Here is a 13,576-nt window from a genome sequence, read left to right as displayed (position 1 = left end):
GAATGTCTGCTGTTATTATAGGCGAATTCCACCAGCCAAAGGACTTCAGACCAATCGTTCTCTACGGACAGGAGTAAACATCGGAGGTACTGCTCCATGGTCTGGTTGGTCCGCTCGGCCTGTCCATCGGTTTGAGGGTGGTACGTAGTGGATAAGCGCACTTCCATGCGCAGGATGCGACACACCTCATTCCAAAACTTGGACACAAACTGGGAGCCCCTGTCCGTGATCACTACCGACGGAATGCCATGTAAACGTATCACGTTGCGCAGGACGATACCAGCCAAGGCAGCCGCCGAGGGCAGTTTCTCCAACGGGACGAAATGGGACATTTTGGAGAGATGGTCCACAATGGTGAGGATGGTGGTGAATCCTGTCTTCGTTCTGGGTAGGTCCACCACAAAGTCTATGGAGATGGTATGCCAGGGGTACGGAGGCACAGGGATAGGATGCAACAACCCCACCGAGGGTTGAGACGACCCTTTTCCCTGAGCGCAGATGGCACACCGCACGATGGAGGCGTGTACGTCAGCGTCTAGGGTAGGCCACCAGAAATGTCTTGACAGTAATTCCTTCGTCTTCTGACGGCCAGGGTGACTGGATAGAGGGTGGTCATGGCACATGTACAGGGCCCGTTGTTGGAGGTTCGGTAGAGGCAGGAAGTACCGGTCTTCCTGGTATATGTACACATCCTTAGTGGTGAGACATTTATGCTCCCCTATCCACGACGAGGCGGCCTTCTGTTGTAGGTCATCGCGCAGCTGGGACAAGAAGCCAGAAGACAGAACGAGCCCCAGAAAACAACGGTTCGGGATGATCGGTGCAGGAACGTCAGCAGGTCTGGTTTCTTCGGTTTCCGTGAGTCGTGACAGGGCGTCGGCTTTGGCGTTGTTCTTGCCAGGTCGGTACGTGATGTGAAACTCGTATTCGTTAAAGAATAAGGTCCACCGCATCTGCCGAGCGGTCAGGGCCCTTGCTGAACGTAGGAATTGGAGGTTCCTATGGTCTGTGTATATGGTTATGGGATGTCTCGCGTCCTTGAGGTGGTGGCGCCATTCCTCGAAGGCGGCCTTTATGGCTAGTAATTCACGGTCAGAGACCGTGTGGTTCCGCTCTGCCGGCTGTAGTTTCCTTGAGTAGAACGCCACTGGGTGAAGCAAGCCCGTGTTGGTATCTCTTTGGGACAGCACCCTACCCTGGGCGTTTTGGGAGGCGTCGGCCTCTACTATAAAAGGCCGTTCCGGGTTCGGATGTAGCAAGATGGGGGCCGTAGTGAACCGAGTCTTCAGGGCTCGGAAGGCTCGTTCGGCGTCGTGGTCCCACGCAAAGCGGACCCCTTTGCGCAGAAGGCGGGTGATGGGGGTGACGATCCTAGAGAACCCCTCAATGAAGCGACGATAATAATTCGCAAACCCCAGGAACCGTTGTACATGCTTCACCGACGTAGGGGATGGCCATTGCAATATAGCTGCCGTTTTCTTGGTATCCATGGTAACCCCCTCAGGGGTGATGACGTGACCCAGGAATTCAACGGCGGTGGTGTGAAAGACACTTTTTTCCAACTTGACGTATAATCCATGGTGTAGCAGTTGTTGCAAAACAGTGCGCACGTGTTGGATGTGTTCTTCTTGGTTTTTGGAGAAAATCAATATGTCGTCGATATAGACGACGCAGAACCGGTCGATGAAGTCCCTCAGCACTTCATCAATAAAATACTGGAAGGCCGCCGGGGCGTTGCAGAGTCCGAAAGGCATGACCTGGTATTTGTACAGGCCGTATCTGGTCCGGAATGCGGTCTTCCATTCATCTCCCTTTCGGACTTTGACGAGATGGTAGGCCCCCCGGAGATCCAGCTTGGTATATATGCTGGCGTCTTTCACCTGATCCAGCAGGTTCGCGACTAGAGGCAACGGGTACCTGTTTTTCACCGTGATGGCGTTCATCGCTCTAAAGTCGATACACGTTCTCAAATCTCCTTCCTTCTTTGCCACAAAAAAGAGAGGAGACGACACCGGCGATCTGGAGTGGTGGATTGCGTAAGTTCTCGTCCAGATACATACGAAGGTGTTCGTTTTCCTTTTCGGTGAGCGAGTAGATGCGGCTACAGGGCAGCTTCGAGCCTGGTATCAGATCTATTCTGCAATCGAAGCTGCGATGCGGAGGTAAGGTGTTTGCCCCCTTTTTATCAAACACCGCAGTTAGGTCCAGGTACGCATCAGGTACCGTCCCGTGTACGGTTAAGACAGTGTTGGTCAGGGGCAACACATGAGCCTGTATTCCTGATGAACCGGGGGTACACGGCCGGGGGTAACAGAGAGACGTACAAACCTCTGAATCCAAGTGCACCACCCTGGACACCCAGTCAATTTGTGGATTATGGGCCGCCAACCATGGAACTCCCAGTATCAAACGGAATTGGGGTGCGTCAATGGCATCAAAGGTGATGGATTCCGTGTGGCGATTCTGGAACGACATCTCGAGGAGTTCGGTTTGAAAACGGATGAGCCCTGAAGTAAGATCCGTCCCATCCACAGCTTTAACGGCCTCCGGCGTTTTCTTTGGTACCACGGCCATCCCTAGGCTAGCCATATACTGGTTGTCAATAAAATTGCCTGTGTCTCCAGAATCGAGAAGGGCTATCACCTACCACACCTGGCCCGACCGTGTCTGTAAGGTGACTTCCACTCCAAAATGATGGCAACCGACGCCGTTACCCGGGGTTGGTATCCTGATGGGTGACGAACCCAGTAGCCGGACCCCACCGTTTACTGGGTTTCTTCGTTTCCTGACCAGTCTCCCCTGGAAATAGGAAGCGCAAAGGGTCTCTTCGGCCTCGGTTTTGAAGGTTTTACCTGGCACTCCTTCACGAAGTGGCCGCTTTTGCCACAATACAGACACTGGTTCTGTCGCCTTCTCTTCTCTCGTTCCTCCTTGGTCAGTGATCCCCGAATCCCTCCGATCTGCATTGGTTCTGGTGGGTCAGGGTTGGATACCGCCTCGTCGGCATTCTTCTCCCTCTGTGGCATCACTCGGGGATCCCCGCCTCTGTGTCGATCATTCTTCTGTTCCTGTAACCTGAAGTTCAATTTCACCACCAAATCGATAAACAGGCCGATGTCTTCTGGCGGGTCCGGGATCTGGGACAGGAGGTCTTTCATCTCGTCCCGCAAACCCCTATAAAACACCGACACCTTCTTGGACTCAGGCCAGTGGGCTTCAATTACCAGTCTGCTGAAGGTGGTGATATAATGTAACAAGTCCGTGGTTCCCTGTTTTAGTCCGAGCAGTTTGTTATCCGCAGCCTGTACAAAGGTGTGGCGGGCGAACATCCGTCGCATGGTGTCTCTGAAGGCAGGTAAGTTGTACAAAACCGGGTCGTCATTCTCCACCAAGGGTATGGACCACAGGGAGGCATCACCTCCCATATAGGAGAGGATAAAGGCGATTTTTGAGGCGTCGTCAGGAAAGGCGGTAGCACGTGCCATGAAATGCAGCTGGCACTGGTGCATGAAAACGCTGTACTTCGTGCTATCACCATAAAAGCGCTCAGGGGGGGCCAGCTGTACGGTATGTGGGGCTATCACCTGGATGGAGGTGTCTTGCATGGGAGCAGAGGTAGAACCACCGGGTTGAAACGTGGCGGGTCTCAATAGACCTTCTCGCAGCACTCTAGACGTGGGGTACTGTCCCCAAGGCCCTGTTCCGGTATCAGCGACTGCGTCTGCAATGCAGTGATGTCCTGGCGTAGACTGCGGTTTGCCGCTTGCATAGTGACCAAGATGGCTGCGATGTCCTGAAGCGTGATCTCGGGGTCACCCATGTCGCCCGGGCAGGAAAAACTACGTGGGCTTTGGATTCTGTCAGAGTCCCCCCAAGGCTTACCTTCCGCTTGGTGGGGTGATCCTGCAGAGGCGCCAAGAACCACCACCCCGTTTCTCGCCTCACCCTAGTCGGGGTTGAGCACCGCCTAGGACAAGGGGGTACCCGGGGTAGAAGCCAGATAGGCGCGAGTCTGGATGGCGCTGGGACACCAAGCTGTGTGGGAAAGAAGGGAACACGATTACCTTCCTGCCCGTTCCTTCTCTTCCCTCCTCTGTATCGTGCCCGCCCACTGACCACGGGATTACCTTGTGTAATGTCAATGTCGCGTAACCACCCTTAAGTGACTGGTCTCCAGCTCCTAGTTCCAGGACTGCAGTGGCCGCAGGATTGACGTGCAGCTCAGCAGATGGTGCAAACTAAAATCAAATAAACAAAACCAGCGCTCCTGCGCAAATAATAAAGGATCCCCTGTGCACCTATCCGACACTCTCCTGTGTGTTATGAAAGGCACTGCATATTCCCATAGTACCACCAGCTTGCCACTGCCTGCACGAGTTCCCAATCCTGTTAGTTAGGGATGTAACCAAAATCAAGTAAACAAAACCAGCGCTCCTGCGCAAATAATAACTGTAGGGCGAATAACCCAATCCACCGTACACACGCCGGTGTGCAGTGGTAAGAGAAGCTCACTGTTTCGAGACGGCAGAGACTGACGTCCGCCTAGCCTCGGTGCCCCCTTGCTAAAGACAGTACCTGTGCCTTTCGTAGTCCGAAGCATCGTCCCCTCTTCTGCGGGTGTTCGAGATGATCCGGAGCGGCGTCTCTCCTTCCGTGGCGTTGGTGTGAATCCAAAGCGTTAGTCAGCCGGAGTTCCCGGCTGTTATGCGCGACCACCCGGAAGTGAGTATTTCGGTCTTCCGTTATCGTCCCGTAAGCACTAGACCGCTAACCCTTCTTCTTCGGGTGGCGGTGCGGCTCGCGGAACCATGATATCGGCAGCCTTTGACACGGTTGATCACCAACTTCTCATCAAGGCTTTTCAAGAAAGGGCAGGATCTGATGAGATGGTCCTACGCTGGTTCTCCTCCTTCTTACACAGCTGCTCACAAAGGATAAAAAAAAACCTTTACCTACGACCTACACCCCGTCAATAGGGACGTCCCCCAAGGTTCAGTGCTCTCACCTTAACTGTTCAACATATACATGGAGCCCCTCACCACCCTACTCAAAAATGCTGACATCCCTTTCCACCTCTATGCAGATGACACTCAGATCTATCTAGAAACCTCCTCCATTGATGACATTCACAGACTAAATGTCACTCTTAAAGAAATCCAACATTGACTGTCGCTTAACCACTTAAAACTCAACCAAAATAAAACCGAAATACACCTCATCTCCAAAAAAGAAGAAAACCCTCATATTTCAGAATGGCTAAAAGCTTTGGATGCTCTTAACGGCAATCACACTCTGACCCACTCAGTTAAATCATTAGGAATCACCCTAGACTCAAAACTCGACATGGCCAAACACATCAAGAACTCCGCAAAGAGTGCCTTCGTTAACCTGAAGCCACTTAACAAAATAAAACCATTCATCCCAACCAAAAACAACCTCAAACAAGCCACCCAATTACTGGTGCTATCCAGACTCGATTATGGGAATGCCACCCTCACTGGTACAACAAAATCTCACCTAGCTCCCCTCAAAACTACTCTCAACTCAGCAGCTAGAATGGTCACTGGAATCAGGAAATTCGACCACATCTCACCAGCACTCAGAGAACTAAAATTGCTCCAAATCGAACTGCGTGCTAGTTTCAGAACTGCCTGCCTCACGCACAAAGCCCTGCACACAGGAAAACCTGAGTATTTGGCTGCTAATCTCAAGAGGGCTGGTCAGACAAGGAACCTCAGGAGCTCCAGCATCCTACTACTCATCCCTATGAAAACACGCAAACAAAAAACTGCTGCATGGTCCTTCACCGGAAACTCGCCCAAAATCTGAAACGCCACCCCAGTCGGTATCAGGACTATCTCGTCCTTCACAAAATAAAAAAAAAAACACCTAACAGTCCTTTTCCTCAACTGCTCCCTCCCGAATGGATAGCCGCCATGTAAACGCAAATCCCTGCTCGTCGTCTCTCCCAGACATTGTAGCTCTAAGACTTACCTCCTCCCTGCTATTTGACCCCTATCTGCTCCTCCCCCTCCCCAAGTGGTTCAACCCCAAGACAATGTGCACTCTATGAGGTTATCTCAGAACTCACGGATTACCTCAATGCAGCTCAGCACACTTGGACTTCTGAAACTATATGTAGAATACTGCTTTATTGTATCAATCCCAAGACAACGTGAACTCTATGAGGTTATCTCAGGACTCACGTACTATCTTAATGCTGCTCAGCACACTTGGACTTCCGAACCTATATGTAGAATACTGCTTTATTGTATGAATCTTGCTCAAAAACTGTTGTGAAGCGCTCCGATACCCTCGGGTCAGGCTAGCGGTATATAAAACTTCTTAATAAATAAATAAATAATACACAAAATGGAGCAGCGCCACATATTAGTCAAATAAGATGTTTTTACAAATGTAATAATGTCCACAATAGACAGTCTCGGGTGGTAGTTCCTTGGAAATAGCAATGTCTATAAACAATCAAACAATCAATAGACTGCTTGCCACGCCGAGAAGTTTGATTGCAACGACACACGCCTTATAATGCTTTCAGATGGATGGATAATTCTTCACTGCATGATTTACTACACAGAGCATATTGATGCCACTCATAATGTTTTGAAACACAACGCTTATATACATTAGTTTCTACCACATCTTTATATGGAAAGACTTCTATAACTTTATGTTGCAATCAGGACTGCAATCGAAACAGTTCTTTTGAGAAGATCTATTTTGCCTTCGAACTTCGAATCCAGTTTGAGAAATTTGAATATATATATTCGGTTGGATATAGGCTGATCTTGTCACTCGAGTTGCCCTGAAGAAGTCCAATCTTAAAGTGGACAAAACGCATTGGCTGATGATCCTTTTTATGAATTGAAAACAAAAATAATAAAGAAAGGACTGCAATCGAAACATCTGAAAGCATTATAAGGCGTGTGTCGTTGCAATCAAACTTCTCGGCGTGGCAAGCAGTCTATTGATTGTTTGATTGATAACAGACATTGCTATTTTCAAGGAACTACCATCTGAGACTGTCTATTGTTGACATTATTACATTTGTAAAAACATCTTATTTGACTTATATGTGGTGCTGCTCCATTTTGTGTACTGCTATCATCAATTAACAACTCTGGAGTATTATTCCTTTAGCTACGATCTGGTCCACCCTTTTGCCCTCAACCAACACCTTCCCAACTCAAATTAAACATCTCCAGCTCCCACCATTTTGAACACACTTAGCAACTCAAACATCCAGAATGGCCTGTGTTGATTTCTTGATCCTTTACCAAGTTTGAGAATAGAGCAATACTTAGCCCTTATTAAAACTTTGTCTAATCAATACCGCCTCAGTCTTTAAGCACTATCCTCATATCCACTAGCAGCTGTCACATAGTTGGCCTCGCTGAGACAATGTTTCAATCATAAATTCAAGTGACCTCCTCCTAGTAGGCCATTAAATGATCATCATGAGCAACGAAGGTAAGTGAGGGGCAGGGGTCACTGTAGCGGCTCCTACTGAACTGATATGCATGGAAATAACCCAGCCGCGGCCCATGCAGGTAAGAGCGGTGGGGCCAGGTGGGGGGTATTTCGACAGACAATGATGAGGGCAAATTAATTATTAATTTAATTTTCCCTTGTCACCGTCTGCTGAAATTCCCCTCCCACCAGGCCCCCACCGCCCCACCGCTCTTACCTGTACAGGCCGTGTCTGAAATACCCGACAAAAAACTCAACATTCACATTCATAGTAGCCACTAGACTATCAACTCTAACAGCTTATTCATCGCTACAATGATTTACTGCCCCCAGGATACAAAATACATTTCTTGGATACATTCCTTGACACAGCACCCCACCTGCAGGCCAAAGCTAGAAAAATATGCTCATGGGAGACTTCTTATGGTGGATTACTCGTTGAGACTCAAATCTGCAATGGGCCAATTCAAAAACAAGCAAGCCCCAAGCCTCAATCAAGTGCCGAGAGGCCCAACGCACAATGACAAATCACAGTGAATCATATAATCACAAAAATCTTGAAACCATTAACGTACAGAGGCAGCTGCAGATGGGATTCCATCAAATGTGACAGACACATTTATCATATGGAACACAAATAACTAGGGGGCATATCAACAACAACCGGCGATAATTATCTCTAAGCCCACTTAGCGCTAGGATAATTATCGCCGACTAGCGTTGATTTTTATCGCTGAGATTGCGTGCTATTAGCAACGCTTATATCAATAGCGATAAAAATCCTCACGCTAAGTGGCTAACGTGAGATTATCGCTGGAAACCCAGCGATAATCTCATGTTAGCTTGTTGATAGGGACAGACAAACTTAGCCATGATATCCTCCTTCCATAGGATATCATGGCTAAGTCAGAAAAATACCAGACGTAAAAAAGCAGCGTTAACCGCGGTTAGCGCTGCTTTTTTTGTCTCTAACAGGGTTAGCGATATTCTTGATAATAGGAGAAATGTCGCTTAGCGACATTTCTCCTATTATTTTACTCTGGAACGCCCCCTTTGCATCTCATTAGAGATGCAAGGGGAAGCGTAGATGTGCATGTTAGCACCCTGTTGTTGATAGGGCGCTAGTTTTATCTCTCCTTTTTTGGCTTTTAAAGCCAAAAAAGCAGAGATAACGCCCTTGTTGATATGCCCCTAGGTTGCTCTTAGAGCTCTGTCGGGTGCATATATCAAACCAGCATGCGTGGATCTTCACTGGCTACCGGGAGACGAAGGGTCGGGTTCAAGTTCCTCGCCACTATGGGCTTTCGGCTCGGTGTATGAGCAGGCCCGGCACTAAGCAGCAACCTTCAGTCAGAGTCGGAAAGTTGAATAAATTATTCTTTCAAGAGTCTGAAACACAGAGACAGGTCTCTGTGAGTAAAAGACCCTGGATTGTGGAACATCTCTAAACCTTAACTTCTGATCAGAAACCAAGAGTAAGGAGTTCAGAAAACTCCTAAAAACCAAGCTTTGTAGTTGTGATTTCAAATGAACTAGAAGGAGGATCGCAAGCGGAGAATGCCAGACACGGGTTCCCGCCTTTTCCCGTGGGAGTCTGACCTACTAATTCTTCTGATTTAAGTGGCACCTGTTTGTCATCGCCTTCAGCACGCTGAAGCAGCTGAAAGGAGGCCTCAGAGTTAATACAAACTATCAATACATAAATACACAAACAAACAACTCTGATCTACATTTCCCGCTCCCTACTTTGTCTGGGTACATCACAATTCCATAAACTTCAGCCTGCACCCTGGCTTCAACAGAGGTGCAACACCACCCAGTTTTCACCCTAGATGCCCTGTAACAGAAAACATGTCACATGCTTCGCTGACATGTGAAATGCATACACTGCCTTACACATTGCTCACTTTGAATGGGTGAAGGCTTGCTTGGCGAGTTTTGGCTGGAAAGTAATCCCCTGATCAGGGACAGGCTAATTGTAATGAAGTACTGCCCAAGGTTTCATTACCCATGTCCACTAGTAGGCGGGATACACGTCACCATACAGAGCAGGAACCTCGAAGCAAAAGTAGGGGCATTGCTGTCAAGCCCTCGGGACCAGCCAGGACTGAGCAGGGATTGCTCGATTGACATCTAGGCTGTTTCAGATTTAAACCTACAACATCCCAGCAATCACCTGCTGTGATTAAACCAGACAGCATCAATGAAACAGTAAGGTACCCCGAGGTAAAAAGAGATGACGGGGAGAGGAGACCCACTGGGGCCCTCCATATCATGCAGGTCCGAGTCCGGATTCCATAGGAACACATTTCTTACAAGAAAGCAGATAAATAATTGAGATTTTTGCCAGAAACAATAATGTGAAGAATTTGCAACTCTATCCCCCAAAACCTTTCTCTTGAAACACATTTTACTCTCACTCTACTACCGTAATTTTACTCCTACTTTACTACCTCTAGCTGACTGGGGGATGAATAGACACTGAATGCAAGCAATGGATGCTGATAATGTATCGGTCCTGACCGGTGAGGTTCTCTTTGGGGCCGGGGCCCATTACCTTGACTGTCTTCCAGCTTCCCAATGGTCTCAATCTGCTCCACCAGGTCATTGGAGTTCCACTGGCTCATGCCGATGAGGATGGCACTTTTCCCTTCCACCACTTCTTCTGAAACAAAGACACAAAAAGGCCGGAAGTGAGCAGGAGTCATGGCCATGTGGACAGGAGCATGGCAGAATGCACAGTAAGTAACAAGGGGACACTTTGCTGAACTCATTCACTGCCCCACAGTGTACTCAAAAGCGGGAGACCACATTTCACTTAAGATGATGGGTTTGCTAATACGCCACTGAGAGAGCTGTGGTCATTAATGGCACCTAAAAAACTGACGCTTAACCGCCAACAGTGATTGGTGAAAGTTTAGGTAAAGGAGGTATGGTTGACAGGCAGGCCTATCTACCTAACTATGGGGCATATTTACAAGGCGGCGATAGAAAATTATCGCCGCTTTTGCGGTCGTTTTCGGCCGAAAAGCGGCAATAATTTGATTGCCTAATTAGCAAGGTCACGCTAACGTGTGAAACCTTGCATTAGCGCACGAATTCTTAACACCCAGCTTTGCATCTCTAATGAGATGCAAAGTGGGCGTTCCTGACCTGACATGACAGGAGAAATGTCGCTAAGCGACATTTCTCCTATCAACAAGCCCCACGCTATGAAGCATAGCGGCAAGAAAAGTAACGATAACCCCTGTTATCGCTACTTTCCTTACGCCTGCTTCAGGACTGACTTAGCCATGATATCCTATGGAATGTGGATATCATGGCTAAGTTTGTGGGGCCCTATCAACACGCTAACACCACATTTCGTGAGATTATCACTGGGTTTCCAGCGATAAGCTCATGTTAGGCAGTTAGCACTAGGATTTTTATCGCTTTTAAGATAAGCGTTGCTAATAGCACGCTATCTCAGCGATACAAATCCATGCTAGCCGGCGATAATTATCCTAGCGCTAAGTGCGCTTAGCGATAATTATCGCCGGTTGTTGCTGATATGCCCCTATGAGACTGCAAACCTGGATCAGGTACTACTGCACCACTTAATAAGACCACACAGGCAGAAATATTCCACCTCGTAGTAACAGAACTCCAATAATGTTCCAAACCTTTTCCCAAGGGTGAACAATGCATTATTAACAAGCATTTACACTTATGTCATGATTCGTATAATTTATGCATAAAAGATAATCGATGTCAAATTACATTACTTGTGCTACTCTCTTAGATAAAATCCAGGGGCGCTGCCTCCACTATGGTGGAGGAGTGTCGCCCCACTGATTTTAAGCAGTGGGAAGCAGAAACCTAAAATGATGACAACTGTGCATTATTATAATTCTAGGCCGCCTCCTGCTGCTTTGCCGGCCGGTGAGTGGGCGGGGCCGCTCTGCTCTTTGAGTAGAGCAGGAGAGGGGTGGTTTGCCCGCTCCCGAGTGCGCAATGACTGTGTGGTCGGCCCTCTCGGACCACCCAAACCCGTCATGCGCACAGATTTTAGTCGCAATATACATTATTTGTTGGTGCGGTTATACTTATTTTAGAAATTCTGGTGAATTCTCGGTAAATTAATCTGTGAAAATGCTGACCCTCTGCTGAGATTTGATGAACCATGTTTGAGAGAAAACTAGATTTTCTCATGATTTTCTCATCGAGGTTATGGAAAGTGGTCCAAAAGCTAAAATGAAATCACATTTTCTATAAATTCACATCTTCCTCAGCCGTGGGAGAATAAAGTCTGATAAACTGAGTAAAACATTTACTTTCAACACCATCAGTTGATTCCCCAGTGTTCTACTGTAGCTTCATCACAGCACAGCTAATGTGCTAACAATGTGCATTTATGAGAGACATGTGGCACTTCTGAACCCCATTGTGATGGATTAAAACCTGTAAATTGAAAGCATTTCCTTTAGGAATGAACACAATGAGGGTGTTTATTTTATTATAGAAATCATGGATTGTGCTCTAGAAAGTTAAACGAGGACAAATATTCTATAACTACTTTCCTCATTAATGTGAAAATAAAAGCCTGGCATGATGGGTGACACCAGCAGCAGCCTGTCCGTTGATTCCCCAGTGATCTACCGCAGATTAACCTCAGCGCTCGAATAAAACTGGAGCGCTAACATTCTCTATTTGAGCCAAAAATGTGACACACCTTAACGCAACCTTGGGGGAATCAAAGCTGTAAAAGTGAATGCATTTCATACAGAGCAGACTTCAGTAAAGGAACAAAGCGAGGGGTTTATTTTTGTCATAGAAATTATGGTTAGTGCTCTTGTAAATTAAAATATTTTCGGTGAGTTATTATATATTTTCCTTTCCTCATTTATTTCAGCAACTTTTCTAATATGCAGAGTAGTGAAATGTACGTGCAACACCATCAACAGTCTTGCAATTAACTCTCTTGTAATCAACAGCAGCATCTAATGAAAAACGAGTGCTAACATTCTGTATTCAGGACTAAAGTAAGGCACTCGACTGCCATTTCGCTGGATTAGAAGCTGCTGAATTTAAAGCTGTTCCTGAGGAGCAGGCTGGAGAAATGAGCTTTGAGATATTAATGCAGGTATGAAACCAGTGGATTCAAATATGGCTGTTTGTCATTTAGGATGCCATGAGTGATGTTATATGTGAGATCAGAAGCCATGCATGGTGGGGGAGAAAGGTATAGTTAGCTCACTAAACTATAACTGGAAGATTTCTGTGGTTTTTTTAAACATTTGGTCGTGTCCCATTCTAACACCTACCTATAATATCTCTGTATACGTTGTTTTCTTAAATGAACATCTATATAAGAACCTTGGTCTACTCAATCCATAGTTTTCATTAAACAACATCTCCTGCTCACTCTAGATATTGGCAAGAACTTCATTGCATTTCTTATAGTCAATGAAACTACATCTGAAGCTATAGATGAGCTGTGATCGCTGGAAACCTGCACCCTCTTGAAAAAAACCTATAGAGGTCAGAGCCTTTGTAACCATACACCAAATCATTGAATGACTAGTGCATGGTAAGAGCTACTCATGCAGTGGGATGTGACGGCGTTGCCACATCCACGTAAGAAGCATGTGGTTCATGGTGTGACTGATAGGTCTTTTTCAACAGGTGGAACGGCTCAACCTTAAATTGTCTGGTTATTCTCATGTCTGCTGAACCAAGATATTCTTTAGTAAACAGCAATTGTTTCCTGTCTTTGGAAGGAACCTCCCTTATAAATGTCTGGATCACAGTTATAAAAGTCTTCTTGAAGAACCTCACACCAAGGGCACAATGCTCCAGTGCTGGGTCTTTACAGGTCATTGTCTCTGGCATGTTAGTTCAATTACAGCAACTGAAGAGAACTAGGACTACAACTCCCAGAGTGCACTGTGCTGTTAAATAAAACTCCCAAACTGGAGTACTATGTACTTGGTAACGCGAAGTCACCCTTTAATGACTAGGTTTGTGCAATGGACATGAAGATCCGCACCTTCAATGTTTGATTAATCAAAAGCAACAGATTATTAGATCGTTTCTGAAGTCAATAGAG

The 13,576-nt window shown here is 46.9% G+C and overlaps 1 protein-coding gene across 1 annotated transcript in view; it reads right to left on the bottom strand.

The window, feature by feature from the left end:
* The window catches only part of PITPNM3 (PITPNM family member 3), a 1,847,214-nt gene that overhangs the window by 1,027,615 nt on the left and 806,023 nt on the right, over positions 1–13,576 (bottom strand). The window contains exon 3 of the mRNA XM_085649907.1: positions 10,046–10,153. Coding sequence (XP_085506033.1) covers positions 10,046–10,153 — 108 coding nt within the window. The remainder of the gene's footprint in view (positions 1–10,045; positions 10,154–13,576) is intronic.

Source organism: Triturus cristatus, chromosome 3_2, assembly GCF_964204655.1.
Source record: "Triturus cristatus chromosome 3_2, aTriCri1.1, whole genome shotgun sequence".
Taxonomy (NCBI): Eukaryota; Metazoa; Chordata; class Amphibia; order Caudata; family Salamandridae; genus Triturus; species Triturus cristatus.
The sequence above is the reverse complement of the archived record's forward strand: the minus strand, read 5'-3'. Positions and strand labels throughout refer to the sequence as shown.